Genomic DNA, 24,695 nt, shown 5'->3' with positions numbered 1-24,695 from the left:
TTATAAACCATGCAATGATACTGAGCTCTGAGATTCAAGCAGCCCTGGCATTTCTAGATCTCACCATGACCTCTCCCTCACTGCAAAACAAGGACATAGTGCTCTTCAGTTTTATCTGAAGTCATAAAAAAATCCAAACAGCATTTTCCAAAAGGCTATTTTATCTTAACAAGAACATATAAAATCCCTGCATCTCTTAACACATTACTGACATTCACTGTTCACCAATGTGGACTGCAGACCTACAACTGTCATTCAGGATCTACTCAGCTCTTAAGTGCATTCCACAAAGCAAATCACAAGCCTAAGCAGTACAAGATCTTTTGGATGGAATTACCAAACATGAAGTAGGAGGATGGAAAAGATTAATTCTGAGGTAACACAGTGGTGAAAACTGTGACTTCTGAAAAGTGAGAAGTACCTGCTTATTTCCATGCCAGCTGACAGAGTATAGAGATTTCCTGTCCGCCCCTGTGCTTCTTAGAGACAGACCAAAGAAATGTAGGCCAAGGACTTCTTCACAAAACTTTACTACTGTTGCTCTTCCCAATGGTTTAAATGAATAACTGTTTAAAGTTCAAAGGCTTTGCTTCACACTAACATGCTGCAGAATTAGATCTAAACAGAATATGACTGATACTCACAATTTTAGACTGTATTGTATGCTAGCTATGCAAGTACCTTGGCAGTGCTAAAACACTAGAAGCAGGCATGTTCAAGCTGTGGTCCACATGCAGCCCACCCCAGCTGGCACTGTGGCCCGGCCCCTGCTCTGTGCCATCATCTGCCCCCACCACTGAGCAGCCCGATCGCTCGCACCACTCTGCAACAGACAAACATCAGTGCGTAATGAGTGCTGTCTGAACTGCACCAGGGTGCAGGGAGGGTGCTCAACTCACACCAAAGAGCTGTGTGTTTTGATTCATTGGCCGAACACAGTGCTGTGAACAGCAGAAAATACATAGCCGTGCTTCCCGTTTTGATCAAGGAACTTGAGAACAGGTTTCAAGATTTTTTTATTTGCAACTCCATTTTCAGTTGACATAGCCACATTACATAAGAATTTTCAAATGGAATGCACGGAGTTGCAAAGCATGCAGGCTCTAGCTTACTGCTGCTGAAAATGCAGAGCTAATGGTGGTGACTGTTGAAAAATAGTGTTTTGTAGTTGAGATTTTGCTCTATCAAATATTGTTGTTATGCTCTTTGCATTAGTTATAGTTCCATGGAAACACAGGAGGCATTACTTTGGAGCAGCCCTTGTGTACGTGGCGCAAAACAATTCCTGTTCACTCAGTGTGGCCCAGGAAAGCTGAAAGTTTGGACATCCATGACTTAAAGCTATGGTGCTATAAAGTGAAGTTGTAAATATTGGATCATACTGAGATTTAACACAGATTTAACTAACAAGCACAAAAAACTTAAGGTATTCTGAATTTGAAGTCTGTTCTTTCAAATCCTACCCACTAGATGGCAGATACTGCTCAAACACTTTCCCCAAAAGCACGCAAAGCTACCATCACTTGGTTATACAGGGATTTTCTATCTTTGCTCCCCTGTATGAGCCACAGCAGACAGATTTCACCTGTTTATCTACCATCCAAAAGGTCTTATGAAAAATAAACATTGTGCTAAAGCATAGATAAGTATATATATTTACTTCAGATGAATGTAAGGCATACCATGCCATAAATCACAAAATTTAACTGATCAGTTCTTAATCTCACAGTTACACTCTATAACTTAACGATCCTAAAACAGCAAATTCCACCTGTTTTTACAGAGAAAACATTAAGATTGCACATCAATTTTAAAAAGCAGTTAAGGAACATTCTAATCGTTTTTTCAATGAAAACATACCACAGCTCTGGATAGACTACTTACCTGAGGTGTAAGTTCAACTTCAAGCTCACCAGATAAATACTGGCGTTCAAATTCAGCATTCTCTCCAACATATGATGATACCATGCGTTTTATCTGCTTAGTCTGAAGCAGAAGACCAAGTCCAAAATTGTCAACACTGCATAGAAAAACACAAGGCAATATTGGGTGATTAAAATAGTTCTATTGTATACAAACCATTGATAAACTTTAATGACTTAAATAGAAAGGGTAGAGCCATCTTCAAGGATTTCTGACATGAGGAATTGGACGGACACACAAAACCAATATACTGATATTTAGGAATTCGTTTCTCAGACCTCATCCCTTCTAAGGCATTGAAGAAATTCCACATGCAACAGTTACAAACACCATCTTTACAAGTGATGATATGTTACACAAATCCTCCTTTAAAAAGCCTTACTACCTAAGAGTCACACCAGATACAAACTGGCTCTTAGTAAACAAAACTAAATTTTTGTTTAGACTCTTCCTACATAAAATTGCCAGTTAAAATGATTGTTCAGCAGCTCAAGAAGAAAGATACATTTATAGTGCTGGACTGTACCAAAATCAAAAGAATATTTATATTGTAACAATAAATATTTCACTTTCTTATTTAGAAATTGTCTACTGTAGCAAGAGACATTAACATTGTAATCAAGAAAATTAAAGAATTACATAATGGTTTGGGTTGGAAAGTACCTTAAAGCCCATTCAGTTCCCATGTCCTGCCATGGACATGGTTGTTATCCATCAAGTTGCAGAGGGCCCCAGCCAACCTGGACTTGAGCACGTCCAGGGATATCAACTTTTTACACAGATAGAGAACACTAGGGAAAAGGGGGATGGTTTGAAATTAAAAGAGGGGAGATTTGTATTACGTGTCCAGGTGAAACTTTTCACAGAGAGAGTGGTGAGGTGCTAGAACAGACTGCCTGGAGAGGCTGCGGATGTTCCAGTCCTGGAGGGGAACAAGACCAGGATACATGGGGCCCTGGACAACCTGATCTAGTGCCTGATTTAGTAGCTGGCAACCCTTCTGGCGACACAGGGGTTGCAACTAGATGATCTTTGTGGTCTCCCTCAATACAAACCATTCCATGGATTTTATCATATACGTTGTCTTTAACAATGCCAGTTTAATCTGAATGTCAAACATAACAAATATCCTCTAGTTCCAATTCCTCTAAATGTTTCTAAATTCAAATCTTCTCAAGATAGACAATCTTGAGCACTGTTAAATCTTTTGTCATTCTATTGTGCACACAGATAGGACAAGAACATGAAGTTTTTGTGATAAAGGGAATCTGCAAAAAAAGCTATTTTAATTTGATAAACCATTATGTTATGATATAAAAGCAGGAATAAACAGAGACCATATTACAAACATTTATTTTCTGATTCTAATACATTATGCAGGATATTGGCAAACTGGTACAAGCTCTTCTACTTTTCTGTTGGTCTCTAACAAATGAGTGGAGAACTCTGGTCCTCCACTCTCACTATAGAAGAGATGCCATAACTCAAAATCAGCTCACAAAAGTAATGTGTATTTGTCATCAATTGCCTCGACCCAATAAGACAATTATTCACAACTGGCTTCATATTTCAGAATAAGAAATAGTGAAAAATATTAAAAGTCCTAAAAGAAACCAGATCCAGTGTTTGCATTATAAACACCTTATGGAAAACACTTATAATAAAAAATTTTGGTAATTGATTTAATAAAATATATCTCCTCTCAATATTAATTTTGTTCTCTTGGTATTCTTCACCTACAAGAGTTCTACTACTTTAGATAGTCAGAAATGAATTCTTACCACAGTGGCCACAGAAGAAAGTAATGCCTTAGACTACTATTCTTCATGCACTATTCCAACTACTGTTAGGGATATCTCCTAACAATGGTGTTACATACTACAGCAATGGAGGGAAAAGAAAGAAGGAAAGAATACATATAAATAAGGTATGTAAAAGTAATATTAAAAACAACAACAACAAGACAACCCTATATTGCACATAAAAATAATTAAATAAATATCATCTTAAAAATCCAGTCATGGTGCTGAGTAAGCCAGGTAGTATTTGTTTTGTACAATACACATGTGCAGATCAAAGGAAAGAACCTGCTAGGAAACACACTAACACTCCATCAATTTAGGATTTTAAACATTCCAGCTACACACTCCTGGCATCCTTTCAAAAGGCCAGATTCAAAAAGTTACCATATGCACTTTTTTTCTAGAAAAGCAGTATTTAATTTCTATCCCGAAGTTTAATACTGCTTGATTAACTTACAAAACTGCAGTATTTCAGTTAAATAGTACTAAACGTACTAAATAGCATTTCACACTTCAGAAAGCTCCACAAACACAAATGGATCAACAAAGAGCATAAGCTTACTTCACACAGACTTTCAGCATCTCAGTACGTGGGAAGCTTATTTCCTTAAGTTTCAAGGAGAATCAGGTGAGCAGGAGGATGCTTTTGAAAGTCACTAACCCAAAGTCACTAACGAGATCACACTGTCCCTCTTTCCCAGGATGCACCCAACCCAACTCACACTGTGATACAATAGCACAACACTCTTCCTGCCTGCAAGCATTGCAGTACTGGTTCCAGTGTTGCGTGAGAAGGAAAAGGGGCTGAGCAGAGAGAGCAGTACCAGCTATTCCTTTCCTACCACAATACTCGAAACTACTACAAAGTAAGATATGAAGTCAGGCTTCCCAACTGCATCAATAACAGGGATTGTTTTAAGATTTGGCAACCTATTTCTATGCACACTCAATCAATTTGGAAACTACACAGGTAAGTAAAGCAACATTTTCTAGTATAATCTTCTACATTTATTTTACGCACTCTAGATGTAAAACCATTCAAAATACTTTCTCCATTCCCCCAACTCTGCCCTATAAAAGAAATCCAGCTCTGATGCAATACCATACAGTGGAAACTGTCCCACTGCCAAAGCCTTAAGAAATGTGTGTTGCCTAGAAACAACCTATATTTCTAAATCCCTTCAGGAAAAACTTTCAGCAATTTTGAAACTAGAAACAAAAATAAAAATATGAAAGCAAAGTAGAATGAGGAGTCTTGGGGGCGAAGAACGGGAGAAAAATAAAAATAAGCACAACTATATGAGTGTCACTCAAACCAAGAGAACTCCTAATAAGACCATCAAACTCTAACTTCTCTTTACTAAAAAATAATGAGCAAACATAACAGATCAGCTAATATTTGAGAGCGGTTGAACGGGGTTGTATAAGCAGAGTACAGTACAGCAAAAGAAGTTAAATAAGTCTGCAGAGTTTTATAGTTGAGCAGTATTTTAAACTGTCCATAAACCATAGTTTCCTATGCACCATTCACAAAGTTTACACTGCTCTTAGCATTTCAAAACTTGCAAGCTATTTAACCAAAACAGGCAGACATGAGACTTCTGCATGCAGAGCATATTCTGATTGCACATACCCATGAGAAAGGGATGGCAACAGAAGGTTGTAATTACCGAAGAAATTTCTGCCTCTTTTCACCTAGATTTAAACTGTTTGCTTCCACAGTTGAAGCAGCAGCTACTGTAGCATATTATGTTCAGCAGGATTTTGCAGGTCTTAATGCCTGGTCCCATGGAGATACACTTGATTCTCTCATCTGCTGCAGGAAAGTTCCCTCTCAGTGAGAACTCTGCAGCTACAAAGATGTCTATAAGAAATTAAATAGAGTTGGATAAAAGTTCTCACACTCATCCAAAGCTTTTTCTCATTTCTTAAGTCAATCTTTTTTCCATATATCAAAGGAGGTCCATTTAAAAAAAAATAAAATTGCATTGAGGATCAGTCAAGAAAGCACATAGGCCATGCAGCCTTATTTTCCAAATACAAAATTAATTCCATTACCAGGGAAATTTCATCTTCAAAGCAGCGCTGCAAAACTCAATCGTTTTTACTTATACATTTATTTTGTGTGTCAGTTTCTGAAAATAAATATTATGATATCCATCTTTTCTAAGGACTCAATTTGCATTCAGCTGCCTATCTGAATTAACTCTTCCATCTTTCATTCACATTAGTTTTTCTTTCATTTCCCTCCAAAACTTCATTTTGAAAATTTCATTCTGATTTACGTTTCCTGTATTTTTTTCTTCCTTTCTGAATATCCAAAGAAAATAACATTTCATGCAAGTGTCTGAAAGCTGCTGTCATTTCTATTCTCTCCACACTTTGTCCTTAACCAGACATATCTATCCTGGAATAAAATTAAAAAACAACAACTGATTTAGAGATGTTTATTACAATGTAAGGTTGCTTTCCATTTTTTTCTTCTTTTTTCTTAATAGTGATTGTTAGCTTTCCTTTTCCATATTGTGTTGCTTTCTTGGTCTTTTTATTTAGGGCACAAAAGTTTCTTTGAACTTTACAGCTTTGCGCTGAAAACGTTATAACTAAATATATGCCTTGCAGGTTATGTCCCTCCTATCAAATAAGAGGAAAATATCCTTCACTGAGTAAATGGAAAGAGTACATCCTGTATATATGAATCTGAATTCAATCACTTAAAAAAAAAATGAAACAAAGGTGGGCATAATAAAAAATGTGTTGCCCTGAAGAGGAAGCTTTCTTGCATGCCGTCAGAAGGAAAGTGCATATTCGTGCTATACAGAATGGTTTATCCTCAGAACAGCCAAGATTTCTAGAAGATTCCTACTCTATAAGGATGAAATCTGAATCTACAGAATACACGAAACAAAAACAGAAGAAGAGATCAAAAATGGCACCCATCAAGAATGTAAGTAACCCAAGTTCATGGTCTCCATTCTACTAATAGTGACCAGAAAATGGAATAGCAATCAAGTGTGTCTTGTTTAGCAACACATTACTTTCTATTGTTTTATTCCTCCCAGATCAGTGAAATCTTCCTGTCAAAAACTACTGTCAGCCCTTTTAATTAAAAAATTAACCAAAGAAGACTCCCAGCTGGATATAGCCCACAAATTTCAAGTATACCTACAAGCAGTCAAAACTACATGCCAATGTTGCTCTCCAAATAACTTTCAGGTATTTGGCAGTTCTCAGACCTTTATGGCTTTTGACTCTCAAGCAAAATACATTATGCAGCATCACAGGGAAGATGACTATATCAAGTTTCCACGCTTCACACACCAAGAAGCCCCACATAGACTAATAGAGTAGAAATTGATTATGAAAAAAGAAAAACAAAACTAAGACTTGGGATGTCAAACTACTTCGGCAAATGACATACTCCCTTTGAGTAAATAAAGGTAAGTGCACTCTCCTCCCTGCATTTGTATATATGTCTATAGTGTCCAAGAAAAGTAGATGTCTACATATAAACAGCCAGTTTCCGTACTGGGAACACTTCAAAATACTAGTGAGGAGCATCAATCAGCACTATTACTTTTTTCCATGTCTCTTAAAAACAAGTCTTTCTATATACTTGCTGTCCAAAGATTCTCCAGGATCTGAGGTAGATATTTTGAAGAGATCACACCAAGACTAGAAGTCACTGGTCAGAAAAGGTCAGCATATATATTTGGGTTATATTGTATCAAAAGACATGGGTGTAAGAAGAGCTGATGTGTTGACACACCTGACTTTCCTCCTTCAACAGTCTGGGAACACAATTTCTTCCATTTCTGACCACCTAAAAGAGGCTTCATCTTGATTCTTTTACTTTGTAACTTCAGCTTTTCAGTTTTCAATAGAACCCGCTACAAGTTGCATACAATTCTGTCGCACGCTATGTTCACACTGTCAGAGCAAGTCTAGATAGACAACCCAGCTAAAAGAGACAGACCACTAACCACATGTTTGACACTTCTTAGAAATGCAGCCTTATTGTTGTAGGCTCACAGGGCCACCCTAACATTGGCATAAAACTTGACCAATGTGAAAAAATACATTACTGAAGAAATCAGACAAATTTCTGATCCCCCTCCCCCCCCCCCCCCCCAAAAAAAAAAAAATACCATGATGTGTAATCATGACATTATGAGAATGTGATCCTTTGCAGGATCTGTTTCTGTTTTTCTTTCTATCTTGGACTCCCAAAAAATTACATAGGGAATGAGGGGAAGATGAGCAATGAGAGGAAAACTACAATCAGCCTTTTCCCCAGGATATTTATCCACCTGTCCTAATGAAAAGTGGTTAACGAAGGCAGAAAAGAGAGGCAGAAGCTCTGCCAGAGGGAGCAACTTAGCAGCAGGAAGAGAGAAGCACTGAAGCTTCTGTGTGCTGAGTCAGTAAGAGGTAGGACAGAAAGCATGGTAGGAGATCACAGCCCCCAGAAACCCTGGCAAATGACAAAAGAAACGATGCAGTGAACCACTTTCAGCTGGAACAACCCTTCCTAATGGTGGAAGAAAAAGGAGTCTATGGCTAGTGGCTATTCTATGGCTTGAAGAACTGCCTGCAAGACTGAGCATTAAAACTCCTCTGCTCTTTGTCCACAGTATTTGCACTGCACACCTCCACCACTAAAGCCTTCTTAGGGAAACTGTCTTCCCTACTCCAGTGACTTCAGTAGTATTCTTCAACTGTCATCCTCCTCAAAAGCACCCCCCCTACCCACAACAGAAACCCAAGCAAACAAACAAAAACAACCAGCATATCACTGATGTAAGAATGACTAGTGCAGACACTGACGCCAAGCCCATCAAGAAATTGTGAAGACAGATAATTTCTAAGGAAGACAAGTACTGTACATTCTAAACTTAAATTAGCTGCAAGGTCTCCTCATGTCCTTGTGCTATGAAGTTAGATACAGCATCATAACAAAACAAAAAAAAACCAACACACTCAATTAAGAACTTTTAATATTTATCTAATTTTTCCTTCACCATTAAGTTAAAAAGAATAGACTTCATCTGTTGAATATTTGGATTTCACCACACATGCATCATACTTCAAAAGCCTCCTGGCTGAAACTTCAGTCAACTTTTGTTTTGTCTTTCCTAAAAACCCAGCTGACACGGTTTTTCAACTGTGCCAAGTCCTTCACCTATTTTTTCTTGTTTGTAACTAGAACCAACAAGTAATCTACTGAACTGATATTTCTCAATATTTCCATTGCAAAGTTTAGTACTTTAGGGCAGTCTGCCCTGCTAAAACCCTAAATAGCTTCCAAACTAAAATTAGCAAGATGACCTGCTCAGATCAAGAGAGATTTAAAGTTCATACCAGGTCAACAATCTAACAGCTGTAATAAAGCACCTGATTAGAATATTTATGAAGAATGTAAGTTTATGGGTGGGGAGGGAAGAAAATTGCCCCAAATACTCAACCTAACCCAAGAAATGTCCTACAGACCTTTCCCATTACTTTGACAACATGTCATAGGCAGAGGGAGAGTCATTGGTTACCACACAGTTCACTTTTGAAAGTATGCTTAATTTTGGATGTTTTTTTTTTTTAATGTACATAAAGAAATGACACATGCAGCATAAGACATTCTAAGTATCTTGACTATATCCGTGTACACACCAGCTTTTTTTCATGCTCTCCAATAGACTTTTTCAGTTATATTTTTAGCTCCAAAACAAGTGATCATCACTTTCATGCCTTGACACCCTATTGATACACTATGTGGAAATGTTCCCAATGTTCTGTGAATTTGGAGCAAAACTTGTACTGGAGGGCTCTGTTTGTTTCGTGGTTTTTTTTTTTGTTGTTGTTGTTTTTTTTTTGTTTTTTTTTTTGTTTGTTTGTTTTTTAAATTTAAAAGGAAGGAACAGATGTATTAACTTACACGGAACAAATTAGGACACGGGGATTACATACACAAGAGCAGTTAGGAAGGCTGTGGCAAAGTTAGCAGATATTTTAGTTTTAAGAGATACATTCAATTCAGAGCAATTATTGACAACTGAGATGAGTCCTAACATTCTGTGTTATTAGCCCTGTCTTAAATACAGGAAAAAAAATTGCTAAGAACAGAAAAATACCATTCATGCTTTACAATATGGGGTACCAAGTGATAATGTAAAGTTACTATCTAAACTATGCATCAAAAAACTGACACTGAGCACCTCCTTTTCTGGGGACTCCACAACTGTCCATTACCAAAATCAGGCCTTAGATTCAACAGATCTGTGTAACTTAGTGAACTGAGGCACGGGACTGAATGTTTAACACAAAGCTATTTTCTCCTTACTAAAGCATAACATTGAAATGTCAAAAATAACTTTTACAAAAAGAGCACAAGATACAAAAGGTTGGTAATGCCTTCTAAGCAGACAGCCTGTATTTGTGATAATCTGACAGCATATTGCCAGTCTTTAAAATGATCACTCAAATGATTACAAATTAAGATATACTAGCGGCGACTTCTCTACTTTTTATTGTAAGTAAAACCCCGATGTTCAAAAATAATGCATACGTAAATCCCAAAACCAGACAAAATCCAGAGGGAAGTATGCAAGTCAGACCATATATACAGCCAGTGCAAGTAATGGACTTCATTTTTTCATAACACAAACTCAGTATATTGAGATGGGACAGAGAGAGTCCAAGTGTTGATATCAGAATTAGATTATACCCAAAATTAGTTGACAGTTTTGTAACTACAGTTAATTTAAAACAGTAATTTGAAACTAATTTATTAAACTGTCCTTTAAAATATTTGTCTCTGTTACCAACAAGAATGTTTTGTTGTTGTTGCTGTTGTAACACAGATCCTGAAAGACTGCACTATGGTAGCCATGGCAAAAACTGGTCTGAAACACTCAAGTCTACTGAAGTCAGTACATAAGAGATCTTATGAACCCTTAAGGCAGACACAAAGCAGACATGTGCAAGAAGGTATTATGTGTTAATCATGACTGTGCTGGGAATTTACTGAATCAGATTTTAAAACAAGGATGTACTGAGTGTAATTAATCAAATTTAAACAGCAACAAAGCAAAGACGAAATGAAATGGATTCTAGAAATTTACTGAGACAGAATCCTCTAAATTAAAGGACATAATCAAATATCATAAAGGAAAATTTAAAATATGAATAACAATGTTGAAGCAAGTTATAAGAAAGGTGTGAGAGTCTGCATTATTAAAGCACACCTACCCACCATAACATCTTTCACTATCTCTCCAGTTCACAAGTTCCAGCTTCCCTTGCAGCAAGCTGTGTAAATAGCAGAGATACTGGATATTTGTACTGCTTCCCTTTCAAACACTTTGCCTTGTTTGGCTTGGCAAAAGAGTAACTATTCTTAAATGCACCATTTCACTGGCTAGTGCAGAGTTCATACACTAATGCACTGCACAGCAGCAGGCAGTATGTTAAGCAGTATCAAGTTTCTAAGGTGTACAAAAGTGCTTCATACATCACTGTACATCTCATCCTTGGCAAGTCTTTCACAGGTCAAAAAAAAAAAAAGGCTTTATCTGCCAGCAACAAAGATGAATTTAGGAAGGTCTTGGAGACATCCTCTCCTCCTTATTTTACTTCAGCATCGCACAGTAATGTAAGATCTTGTGTACATACCACTCCCTTCTTAGCTGTTTCCATACACTGCCAAGTATTTCTAAACTTGGCTGAACCTTCCTCCTCCTCTCCACTGCAAGACGATTCTAAGATGATTAAATGATATTATTCACTGTGATGAGGATTCCAATTTTATTAATGACAACATCTGTGATTTAATCTGGATGCCAAACCCTGCCAATTTACAGCAGACTAGATTCCATATAATAGAAAGACAATAAATAAAAACAACAGGCAATTCTATTCAGTTAAATTTAAGTTAATTTCAAAATAAGTGATGTTGCTCAACAAAAGATTAAAAACTAAATTTCATGAGAACTCCAAACATTCTCAATCATTTTCACATCACCACATATGCTATCTCCTACTAGTAAAGCCCAGCACTACTGCTGCTCCAGCAGCCCCTGAAGGTAACAGGCACTAGCATCTGTACAAAACAGAAGGATGCAGGTGTAAAGCACTTTCTAAATCTGATGGTGTGGAGGCTTGTACTGGAGACAGACTTGAATGCCAACTATGCCTAAAAGGAGGCACAGACCATCACACTCTTCTCTAAGGAGCTGATCAGATTTCAGTGAACTAATTCCAAGCAAAAAGAATTAAGCAATACTTTCACAGCAACAACCAAGCTTTTTGTAGTCAGGTCTCCAGCCACAGAGACACAATATTTCTCAGGAAAATCTTTCAAGCCAAATTAATTCCAGCCTACACAATCACCAACTACATACATACTGAGAGAGACAGAATACAACACAAAATGTCAGCTGCTCTGTTGTATCCTACATTGCTTCTCTTCACTTTTAAACCTCTGTCTGCCCCCCCCCAAAGCATTCACTCACCCATACAATTCACAAATATGTATATCATTCTGAAATCAGTGTTAGCAACAGTGACTGATCTCATCTGTGTCACTGGTCTTTCCTCTCATAATACTAACAATTTCCAACTCTCCCATTTTTAACGTCCAGGAGACTGTGGGGCTTGAGTCTATGTGGTAATAAAAATTATATTTATTATCCATCAACAAGCAATGCCAAGTAGGAAGCAATGAAAAAAAAAAATATAAAGGTTAATGCATAGTGAACTTCACCTTCAGATGTCTGTTTTTCATGCATATAGAAACAACATACATATACATTGGAGCAAAGTCTAAAATAATAACAAAAAGAAAAAAGCCACAGCTATCTTTCTATAAGAATAAATATAAAAATAAAATAGGTAGTTTATTTGTAAGGTGGCCAAAGTATTCAAACAGGAAAGAATAATAGTGAGAACCCTAACAGAACTAAGCATAAGGATTTCACGTACTTTTATCTAGGAGTCAGACTGTAACTAAGTGACCTTCTATTAAACATATGACATTTTGTAATGCAGCTTCAAGCTGACATACTTAGGTTTTGATTTGATGTACAAACTCAAATACTCCAGAATTGTCAAGATCACTCTAAAGAATGTTCCAAAATTAGTAAGGTTGTATCTTTTGATTGAGGAAAAACATTGCCTTTGATCAAATACATTTTTTATTATATGGAAACTTACAAAATAACATTTTTCAACACTTTTCCCTATACTGTTATTACTAATTTCAATCTAGGCATTGGTATTAACTTATTATCCAGGCAACAGTTTCAATAACATTAGCCAACAGAAGTCAGAAGTTGATCTCGCTAATTATTAAATGTTCACTTGGAAGGGTAGCACATAAGACCACAGCCAAACTTTTGGAGTTCCCTTGTTGTGACGGTTTACATAAGAAAGGATAATAACTTTTAAAGCAGCTTCTTTTGTTGTTGTTTTTCGTTATTAACTGCTATAGCTGCATATTTTGTAAGATATTCCAGTTTTAAGTCATGTTAACACCAGTCTGATTAGAAACAAAACAGACTGGAATACACTCCAACCTAATTCACTTCTTTATCAAGGCTGGTGGAATTGAGGAAGCAGGGTTTGACATCTATTTTTGTTTCACATAAAGAATCAAGTTCTTTATACCCTCTTTCTGCCTCACACACTCATACATCTCATATACCAGTTCCCTCATCCTTTAAAATCCTCATTATGATTTCATCTCAAATGCATCAATCAAAAGTAAAATGTAATAACACAGGAATTACTGTTCACTGAAAATAGGCATCTTTAAAAAGAAAAAAAAAAAAAAAAAAAACAAAGAACACAAGAATTCTTCCAACTGGCTCCCTTATTGTCAGCACTGTGTAACTCCAGTATATCCAGCAGTGTAAATTTTCATATTTCACAAGGCAAGAGGTGAGAATGAGCGCCTCAATGAAAACTATTGCTAAAGAATGTGCAATGCTACTAGGAGACATCAGTCCACACTACTCAAATCTACAACAAACCAAATAACATCGGAATTATTCTGTTGCTGTAGGTGACATTTAATAGGGTAAGGCACTGAACCAAATTTGGGGCCTCCTGCAGATGCTGGTGAACAACACGATGCAAGGAGACGAACATCAATCTTACCGAGCAGACCAATTTCAAATATGTCACTATATTCTGTATGTCAGTATTTTCATTTAATTTCATTTCAGTAATAATGTGCTTCAACAGAAGTGGCTGTAGTTATTTTTCTATGTGACATCAGGATTCACTGGCAATTTCACATGAATTTCTTCACGGGTAAACATTTGACATAATGAATAAATTCAAGGTACTGCAAAGAGGCTCTCCATCATATTCTCCACTGTTGCTGCAAAGTTTTTTCTTTTCTTTTTAAAGTAGCATATCTACAATTAAATGTTGTCAGTAAGCACTGAAGTGCAGTCAAGAAAACTTCCTACCTTAAAGCCATACAAACTACTGATATTTTCAGTTTAAATCAACAAGTTAAATACAGAAAAATATACATAATGCCTGTGTTCTACAGCATTTACAATTCTTCCCTGACAAATTTGTATATACATAGAGAACTGTATTCTTGGCCCACTCCAAAAGTAACACTTCCAAAAACAGCACATCTGTTAACATGAAAATGCTTACAATGAGAAGTAATACTTTTTCCACGCATATCAGCATTCTCACAAGAACAGAACATTCAGGCTGTACTTATTAAGCCACAGACACATGTATACCTACCCTGCATTGTTACTGACTGCTGTAATACCCTTTACTCCAGTCTTCAGTAAACCCCCAATGAGATTTTCAGGAATCCCACACAGTCCAAAACCTATGCCAAATGAAAAAAATTGAAAACGAAGCAAGTGTTTGAAAAAACAGCTTAAACTGAAGTGAGAATGTGTGCTGGTTGATTAAAAACTATCTTCTGAACATAAAAAAATCACATTAGCTGATTAAAAAAAAAAAAGAAGTAACACTTCTAGAAAGAGCTGCACCCCAGTACTGAAATCTCCCAGCCAACTAGATGCTTCCAGTCTGGATGAAAGTAGTTTACCATCAGATGTCTGCTCATTTGCAAGTGGCCTTTGAAGCAGAGCTCCAAGATCGCGTCTCTCCTGATGCAGGCCTTAACTGCTCACTGTGCCTTTACACTCATTAGCCCTCCTATTTCTGTGCAACTAATCTTCAAATCTTCACTGCACAGAACAATTTCAAACAGAAGGAGCAAAGATTTCTCCCATGCAGTGTAACCTATAATTAGGTGATAAAAATCTGGGAACTTTAACTAAGTTCCTGTAAACTGGAAGCAAGATAATCCAGATCTCCACCCAGGTTGAGGTACCTTATACCCCGACTCATTATGCAAAAACCTCATATGCCTAAAATGAAAGAAAATGGTACATTTGGTATGTCCTAGGCCAAGCTCTGATGCTATGATTATTAGCATTTTGTTTGCAACTGGATCTCAGATTTTCATTTATTCCCATAAACAGCAACAAAAAAAAAGCCCCAAACCCTCTTCCTATTTGTAATTCTGCATTACTACAATGATGTTTCCCATGTTTTAAACATTACGTTCATTACTCTTCTCCAGTACTAAAAATCAGTTATATCAAGCTAAATAAAGAGATAGTCTTTGGGTAGTTTAAACAAGAAATTGTGAAAATTCAAAAGCTCTAGTCACATTGAAAGCTGATGTGACACAATTCCTTAACTCTTCTGGAAATATGACACATTCAGAACAATGTAGATAAGTAGTGCTTTCACTTCCCACAGCCATAAACAGCTTAGGTGATTTGTTCAAGGTCACAGGGAGCCAGTGAAAAGGCAGGTACAGATAGAGAACACTACCATAATCATAGCCTAATCAAAATTCATTTCTTCTGTTTGAAATAATGATGCTAATCCAAAAGACTGAGTTTACTTTCAGTGTTCAAACTGACCCAATTAAAGTCTAATGCTTTATTACCGACAAAAAATATTTAAGGTTTTTCTTTTCCCTCACCTAAGAAATGGGGATATGCTTACTGATAAGGTCTGCCCCTCCATTAGCAGAGTTGAAAATTATTTGTTTAAAGTACCCAAACAAGTATACACATTATCAAATTAGTTAACATTAGAAGAATCAAAACAAATGTATCTCATCTATAGAATAAGAGCTTGTGCTCATAAAGAATTGAAGTATTTACCACCAACAAGTATTGTTGCCCCATCGGGTATATCTTTTACAGCTTCAACAGGATCAGTATAAAATTTGGTGTTGCGATGACAGCTGGTAGAAAAATAGCATCCAAAAGCCTGGAACAATAGTAAAAGAAGTGAATGAATAAAAAGCAATATATACCAGTTCTGTAATTATAACCATGCCCCTGGCTAACTAATCCTGCATCAAGTGGACAATATCCAAAGAGATTTAAAATTCTGGAATTTTATCCACAACTGCTGAAAAAGTTTTACTTACTGTAAGCACATTCACAAATTACAGAATCACAGGGGTTGAAAGCGACCTCAAGAGGTTATTGAGTCCAACTCCTGGCTAAACCAGGCTCCTTACAATAGGTCACACAGGTAGGCATCCAAATGGGTCTTGAAAATTACCATAAAAGGAGACTCCACAACCTCCCTGGCAACCCATTCCAGTGTTCTGTTGCCCTTACCATAAAGACATTCTTCAGCACGTTAGTATGGAACTTCCAGTGTAGAAGTTTTAGGCTATTACTCCATGTTCCATCTTTATGCTCCTACACGTGAGTTACAGCAACCAAAAGACTGCTCTCATTCATATATTACTACTGTAGATTCAAAGGTACACAACTCACTGAGTATAGGAGACGCACATGTAGAGAGGCAACATCAATACAAATTCAGAACAGAGAGGCCAAAGAACAACTACAGAGCAGAACAGCACTGTAGTAACCAGATGTCCTTTGATGACATGATCCTTCCCCAGCCTCCTAATGCAGTCTCAAGTTGTCTTAGTGATAGAGAACAACCTAGAATCACGGAGACTGATACAAATACATGAAAAAGGGAGGGTACATGTGAAATGTGTACTTTGTGGCACAGCTGCTATTCCGAAATCATCACAATTTCTCTACTGTATTCTTAGATTGCAGTGATCCTAAATCCTTCTTTCTCTTTTCTTCTTTTTTTTTCTTTTATTATTTTCCACTATTATCATCATGGATAAATACTGCACAGAGCCAGTGCTTCAGTTGCAATTGATTAAGTCACCACAATCTCAAAAAATTGAGAGTATTTGGAAGTTAGTATACTAGCTATTGGTGTTTCCTCTCCTACTTTTACAGTGTAAATGGGAAAACTTAGAGAAAGAAGAATGAGCAAGTAAATAACAAACAAGTTAATCTACACACAATTTAAAACACAATTTAAGGCATAATTCTTCTCTACAGAGTTGTCTTAAGATTCATTTACAACCAGGGTAGTAATTTTTGGCTCAGTTTCAAGATTACACTGCTTCCCTCATAAAATTAAGGCTAGAAGGGTTTAGACTGCATATTAAGAAGAACGAATGCTTATTTCCTTCCCATTGGGAACATTAATAGTCACCCACTTTGATGAACTCAGAAAAATATTTCTAAGTGGGAACTGTAGTACTGAGAAAGAGACTCTTCTCTGCTGTACCACAGCTATTTCTTTCAGAAATATTTTTTCAGAACTGCAGTCAGACTGGAAAGCACACACCTCCTGGCCCCATTTGGCAAGAGCATGACAAAAGAAGCAGGGCTAGCAGCACCAGGTATTTCAGTACAACAAGTCTGCAGGCAGGCACAGAATGGCAGATGAACGGAGGCAAGCGGGCTGAAGGGAAGCTGGGTACTGCTGCATAACCATGCTCAGCTCATATGGATAAGAATGTTCTTAAGCAACCACGTGGTAAATCTTCATAACAGCAGAGAACAAAGGAACAGCACATGTATCCAGCATGCTAACAGGCTGTGTGTCTCCAGTGAGAATTCCCATGCTACTACACTAAGTATGTTTTTCTCAGCCCCTTCCTCATTCTCTGTACCATTGGCAACAGTCTGTGACTGCACTGGAGGAGGAAGCTGAAGCCTCTGTACAGGGCTGCAACTCTGGCAGCCCAGGTTCCCAAGATGCATAGTAGAGTTTTGGTTTAACTCAGCAGGCAGCGCACTATCCTTTGTAGTGGGATGGTGCAGAGAACTGGGGTAAGCAAAGTAAAACCAATGGGTTGAGACAGATAGTTTAATAGATCAGGAAGTAGGGGAGGGAGGAATAATAAAAAGGAATACCTAAGGTGAGTGATGCACAACACAAGTGTTCACCAATGCTTAGCCAGTCTCTGAGCATCAGAAGCTCCCAGCCAACCGCCCAGCTCTATTGTTCAGCATAACACCACATAAAGTGGCACATCACTTCTGCCAGTTTGGGTCAGCTGTCCTGGTTCTGTCCCCTCCCAGCCCCTGGCTGACAGGGCAGCATGATAAGCTGAAACATCCTTGGCTCTGTAAAAGCACCACTCAAAAAGTACTAACACATAGCGTGAGAATACAGTTGATCACACCCCAAAGTCCAACACAGCCATGTCAGTCAGACACTACGGAAAACTCTACCCAAGCCAAAATGAGGACAACTGGGAATAGAGGAGTCAACCAGAATGGTCAACTGACTGGAAAGAAGCTTTGCAGAAAACAGCAAGACAGCAAGAAAGAAAAAGGCAAAATTCACAGAAAAGCAGAAGTATAATTTAGCATAATGAAGACTAAAATGATGATCATTTGCTTATGAAGACATGATGTGAGGCAACTACGAGCACTCGAAAGCAAACAAATTTGTTTTTCCATTCAGTTTTTCAACTGAAGCACTAAGAAATGCCATGAGTACAGCCACCTGGGGAAGAAATTAATTAGTTCTGGCTCCACATAGGCTGGAAAGCACCAGAGCGGCGAGGTTTGGCGCAACCTTCTTCGCGGACAGCGGGGCGAGCCGCTAGGCAGCGCAGGGCCGCGGTCCGACACCTGCGCCTGGCAGCGCAGCTCCGCACTCGCAGCGCGTGTGGAGTGCCGCCCGGGCAGGGAGCGCCGGTACGCAAAGCCTCGTCCTGCGGCCGGATAGCAAGAGAACCGAACCCGCAGCCCGGCCCACGGTCACCGCCCCGCATCTCGCTACCAGTGCTGCTGCCCGTCCGGCTTCCTAGGGCCGGAAGCGTCCTATTAATGGCGAAAATATATATAATTAAAAACCAGTGAAAAGCATCCCTTCGCTAACGCGCACGGGCGAGACCGCCCCTGGAGGCGTTGGCGGCAGGGCGGTCCCCGGCCTCTCGCCTCGCCGCGGGGATCCCGCCAAGGTCACGGCAGCCCCGCCGCGGGACGACACCGCTTCGTCGCGCTTTACCTCGGCGCCCCGCGCCCGCGCGGCGGGAAGGAGGATGCGGCGGCCGAGAGGCGACAGCAGGAATTTGTACGCCGCCATCTTCGGATGCGCGACTCCCGGAGAAGGAGCGGAGGGGCTGCGGGCAGAGGCGAGCAGGAGGTGGCGGCCGTCCAGCGGCAGGCGGAAGATCCAAGCACGCTGAGGACGGCGGCTCGGGGTCACGTGTGCCGAAGGAGGGTGAGGGGCTCGGCACCGACGCCCACTGACGTCGGCTGCGCCCTAGGCGGGGCTGGCGGAGGGGCGGTGGCGCGGCGGGGGGCCGAGGCCTGCGGGAGCCGGCGGCGGGCGACCGGACGCGGCGAGCGATCCTATCGGCGGCGAGTGCCCGTTCGGGCGGCCGGGACAGCCCCCGGAATTGGGGCGTCCCCTAGGGCTCGGCCTTCGGCGGCAGCGAGCAGCGTCACGGCCCTGCCCGGTGTCCCCGAGCCCGCGCCCCGCACGCTGAAGAAAGAACACGGCTAGCAGTTCGGCTCTTAAAAACGCTCTGACTGATGGCAAACGTGCATCGACCGACGTGGAGTACTAATTAACGTTACAGATCATCAGTGGTGATGTGTGTGTTCTCTGCTTTACTGGTGGCGCCCTACTGTACAGCAAGACAACTTGCTCCGACAAATGTATCCTTGTTAAGTTTTCTTTCAGGATTTCAGATGTGTGCTAAGTTTATTCGCAGATCCGTCTTTCTTGCACATCCAGAGAAGATCTAACCGCCTAACATTCTGTCCTGTCAACTCCTGATCAACAATTGAAACCACGAGCATTAAACTTAGAGATGTGGGCTTTCAATGGTTAAGTTCCAGACTCAGAGCCCTCAAGGTTAGCCAGTCCCAGGCAGCACGTGGGCTCTCCCAGGCATCTAGATGGTGCCTTTGGGTGGAAAATGTTACTGGAATAGATGTATACTTGTTTAAGCAGTCACATGATATGAACGTTTTAGTGCCAGCACTCCTGTATCTGCTGGCAGGAAAATTCAAGGCATGCCTTCACCATTATTTACACCTTCTATAAATACCCCTAAGTGAACAGTTCATATAATAAGCTGTCAAATGGAACAAAGATTCACAGGAAAATGCAAGAAGCACTATAAATGCAGGAAAAGAGAAAACCCCCCAGAGTAGACATTGCATTAAGTTACATTCCCTGCATTGCTGTTCTCATCTGCAGCACAACTAACCAGCCTTGCTGTATTCAACTTTTGTCAGGTTAATTTACAACAAAGAAGCCGAGCTCCTGAGAATGCTTCTGGTCTCCCTCAGAATTGTTTGTGCACGTCCATCTCATTTGGTCAGTGCTGGTCCATCCTTGCAGCAATGCCAATACAGCTACAATTCAGCTAACACACAAACCTCACAGGCAGCAGTGAAGTATCCCTGTTTGGCTCTATGTCAGTAATGTTGGCAAACAGGCAAACTGTTTTATTTGTCTGTACATAAGGAAAAACCAGAACTGAGATGAACAACTTCATTTCTAAACAAATTTTGTAACATTTACTTATAGATGACCTAGATAATAAGAAAAAATGACAAGATCCTGTGCAATACTATTCCAAAACTTTAAGATTCTCTCAGAGCATTCACAGGACATATATTTACCTAGAGGAAGACAGCAGGGCTACCACTTGCATGAATGACTGAACACCTCAGTTAACCACGTGAACATAAATGTTCAACTTATTCACAAAGTTCAAGTGAAAGGAAGTTACTACAAAGAAAAAAACAGTCTTAGCAAAGAAAAATGGGTATTTTCAGATTTAGTGAAAACTAACATTAAAAATCAGCATAGAGTTGGCAAATGAAAGTTCATACATAATGTAAATACCAAGGGCAAAATTCAACTGGAAAACAAAAAAGCCACATTCTAGTGATTTACAAAAATTAAAGCAAGTGTCAGAATCACAGCATCAAGATTTCTGAAGAAAAAATTATTGATCAGTTTGAGGAGTCCTGCCAACTGACTTTGGTAACAATTTCTCTTGAGCCTAGGATATAAAAATGGACATTAGAGTATGAAGGGATCCTGAAGCTACATAATGAAAAAGAATCAACAGCTGTTTCACAAGAGCAGTTATTTATCCCTGAATAACTTCTACAGCAGCCCATGGAAAGCTAATAAATATTTTTATTAAATTGAGAAACTTAGTAGAACCCCACCTAAATGGGAAAACAAACAAACAAACAAACAAACAAACAAAAAAAAAAAAAAAACCATGATCTGTTGGCTTTGTTTGTTTCATACTACTCCATTTACTCCATTTTCCATTATAACACTCATAGTTTAGGCAAGATGCCATACTTTCTGATACAGAACAGTAGAGTGTCTACATCATGCATCATGTCATAGGATCACAGAATATCTCAATTTGGAAGGGACTCACAAAGATTGAGTCCAACTCCCAACCCCACACAAGACCATCCAAAATCCAAACCCTACGACTAGCAGCACTATCCAAATGCTCCTTGAACTACAGCAGCTTGGGGCCATGAGCACTGCCCAGGGGAGTCTGTTCCAGTGCCCAAACACACTGTGGTGAAGAATATTTTCTCAATCCCTGACCGGACCCTCCTCTGACACAGCTCCATGCTGCAATGTTGGGTAGTCTTAAAAACAGAAAACTTCAAACTTTCTGACTACTATAGATACTAGACTCCATTCAAAACCAGGGTATTTATAAAGTTATACAATACTTCAGTTAGGAAATTTTTAATTTAAAAAAAAATATCACAAAAGTAATTTATTCAACATGATCCTTGGCACCTCTATTCATGTTATAATAACACATATTTAGTAACTGTTATCCATACTGTCTGGATTAGTTAAGTGTAATAACCTTCAGCTGTGACAGATAGCATAGCTACTAGCTCTGGAAAAGAGAAAAGTGATTTATCTTTCCTTTACTGGAGGAATGAGAAGGAAGAAAAAAAAAAAAGCCCATTCAGCAGATATTTGCAGACATCATCTGTGGAGGTGATGTATGTTAGTAAATTGGAAGCTGGTTTAAATTCTAATTCAGTAAATGTTACTAATCTCTTACTCTTTCTTTTTGTCAGGATTTCTTTTGCAAGAATGAGGTTATTTTACAATCTACCCTTTTTGAAGATTAAACATAAACATAACACAAGGGGCTGCAGAAACAAACTGGAAACAGGAATCCTGAGCATCCATCACACTGCATGTCAGTTCATGTTGGTTAGTACTGCTGTAACAGGCTTTTCTAGATTCTGCAATGTAACATTACACAGGGTATGTTCAAACAAACCTCATCAGCAAACACAACTTTAAAGCAGGCTCCGGGCAGTCTTTAAAAAACTACTAGTGAAGAAATCTTTGTCCTTGTATTTGAAATGTAACTGACAGAAAGAAATACAAAACATTAATGTGGTAACAAAGAGCCACTTCTGCAGAAATTGCATGCAGTAAACAAATCATACATCCCATAACTCACTGCAGCTAGTGCTGCACAATGAGACTGTAAGACAGATATTGGAGCTGGAAATGAAGAAAAGCATGAGCCTTGTCTACCAGTTTCAAGGAGGAAATGAGTTACAGGTGAAACTTGGACTTTGCCATCCATTTCATGGGTGTGGTGCTTAGTTCTTGGTGACAAGAGTCTGGCATGCAGATCCACACATGCAATACAAATCCATGTATTTGATCATCCAGTTTGTAGGGAGACAGTTCCCTGCACTGGGAAAACTGGGTGCCAATCAATTCTTATCTGAATTGCTTTGCTCAATTCAGCTGCTGAAGAAAAAACTGTCTTGAGTTCAGAACTTCCTTCTGCAGTGGCCAGTCCATCAATACTGGGTCAGTATTCTCAACTGGAAGCAGGATCTGAAGCCTACATGTTCATTAGGAAAATGCAACAGTCATTTTGTTTCACATTTCATTTTTCAGTTTCAATCAAATGAACAGAAGAATTACTTACGCAGCTAAGATTTCACATAATCACAGAATCACAGAATTGTAGGGGTTGGAAGGGACCTCCAGAGATCATTGAGTCCAACCCCCCTGCCAAAGCAGGATCCCTGTAGATTCCCTATAGATTCCCTATCCCACAAGATACAGGACAAAATCTGATTTTTTTATTATATTCGTTACAAGGTGATTTAAAAAGAAATATTAATTTATCCAATTTTTGGAAGTACTGGTTAGTCTCAGAATTTGAAGATTTCCTTTAGCTCTCTTGATTTTGGTAAAACACAACATTTTTATCTGGCTCTACAAATGTGCACATTTGTGCCAGATGGCTGTTAAGCCTACATCGCAACTGAGTTCCCTGCATTAATGAACATACATCTTTTTATTGTGAAGCTCTTGGACCTTTTGTTCACAATTTCACCAGCTCCAAACAGCTCTTCAGAGATCCAGAATTTTTTTTTTTTTTCCAGGGGCCAGTTTGAAAGCATATTCTAACAGTTCACAGGAAGTCACCACTCTGTTTTGGGAACTTTGTGCAGCTTTAGCAAATACAGTCATTTAAGATCATCAGTACCATGAAACATGCCCAGTTAAATCCCAGAATAGATTGAGCACTGTAGAGATGCCCTGTTACATCCCACTGAACTCTCAAACAGGGCACGCAGTTTGACATTTATATTCCTCCAGATACCATGGACATCCTCACTTAAAACTAGCAGGCCTCAATTAGGAACTACATCTGCAGCAAATTTAGTACAGAGATATTTAAGTAACCACAGTGACCTCATGGACTGCACTGAAACTAATTACTAATGGCGAAAGTGTCTCAGATTCTCATATTCCCAAATTCACAGATTCCCTAAACTGCCAACTAATTTGCTCGACTCTCAGCTATTATACTGCCACACAGATTAATACAAAATCCCCTTAGTAGAATTAATTTGCTTTGATCCAAGGAAATTAAGAACAAAAAACTCTGTATGATGTAAAAAAAAAACTTTACTACAAGTTAGGTGAAAGTTCTCTAAGGTAAGTTACACATTACAGTCTCAAGAACTTACTGTTTCAAACCGGGGGAAAAATGTCTAGGTTGCCATGCAGATTATAGCCACCCATATCAGCTTGGTACTCAGTCAGCATACAAAAAAAAAAAAAAAAAAAAAAAAAAAAGACAGTATTCAGCCGGATAAACAATCCAACTTCATGCACCAAACCATTTTGCAACTCTGAAATTAATGCAATTAAGTTCTAGGAACGTGCAGGTAAGGTCTTTTTCTGATCAAATGACGTTATTTCTGTCTTAGGTAAAAGTCAACTATGAAATAATATACTAAATTACAGACACAGTAATCTGTAACATTTGGAGACTGAGGTGATGTTTACTGTAAGCAAGTTCTCCCAAACCAACACTTACAGGAACCCATAAATTACATGTGCCAGGCAAAAGAGTGACAAAGCTGTTCACAGTACACAAAGTTCTTTGACCATTAACCATAAAATAGAAAAATCCAGGTTTCCTCGCCTGTTGCCAATAAACTGCTTCACTGCATTACAGATTATTGTACACTTTACATTTGCTGTTCAAAAGGTACTTAAACTCTCTAGCAG

The 24,695-nt window shown here is 38.9% G+C and overlaps 1 protein-coding gene across 1 annotated transcript in view; it reads right to left on the bottom strand.

The window, feature by feature from the left end:
* The window catches only part of OXCT1 (3-oxoacid CoA-transferase 1), a 151,756-nt gene extending 132,431 nt beyond the window's left edge, over positions 1-19,325 (bottom strand). The window contains exons 1-4 of the mRNA XM_042875525.1: positions 19,131-19,325; positions 15,938-16,046; positions 14,487-14,577; positions 1,885-2,020 (exon numbers count right to left, since the gene is read on the bottom strand). Coding sequence (XP_042731459.1) covers positions 1,885-2,020; positions 14,487-14,577; positions 15,938-16,046; positions 19,131-19,208 — 414 coding nt within the window. The 5' untranslated portion in view covers positions 19,209-19,325. The remainder of the gene's footprint in view (positions 1-1,884; positions 2,021-14,486; positions 14,578-15,937; positions 16,047-19,130) is intronic.
* Positions 19,326-24,695: the final 5,370 nt, after the last annotated feature.

This window comes from Lagopus leucura, unplaced genomic scaffold (genome assembly GCF_019238085.1).
Source record: "Lagopus leucura isolate 7727_CA_CO unplaced genomic scaffold, USGS_WTPT01 Super-Scaffold_100014, whole genome shotgun sequence".
Classification (NCBI taxonomy): Eukaryota; Metazoa; Chordata; class Aves; order Galliformes; family Phasianidae; genus Lagopus; species Lagopus leucura.
This window is presented reverse-complemented; position numbering and strand designations above follow the sequence as displayed.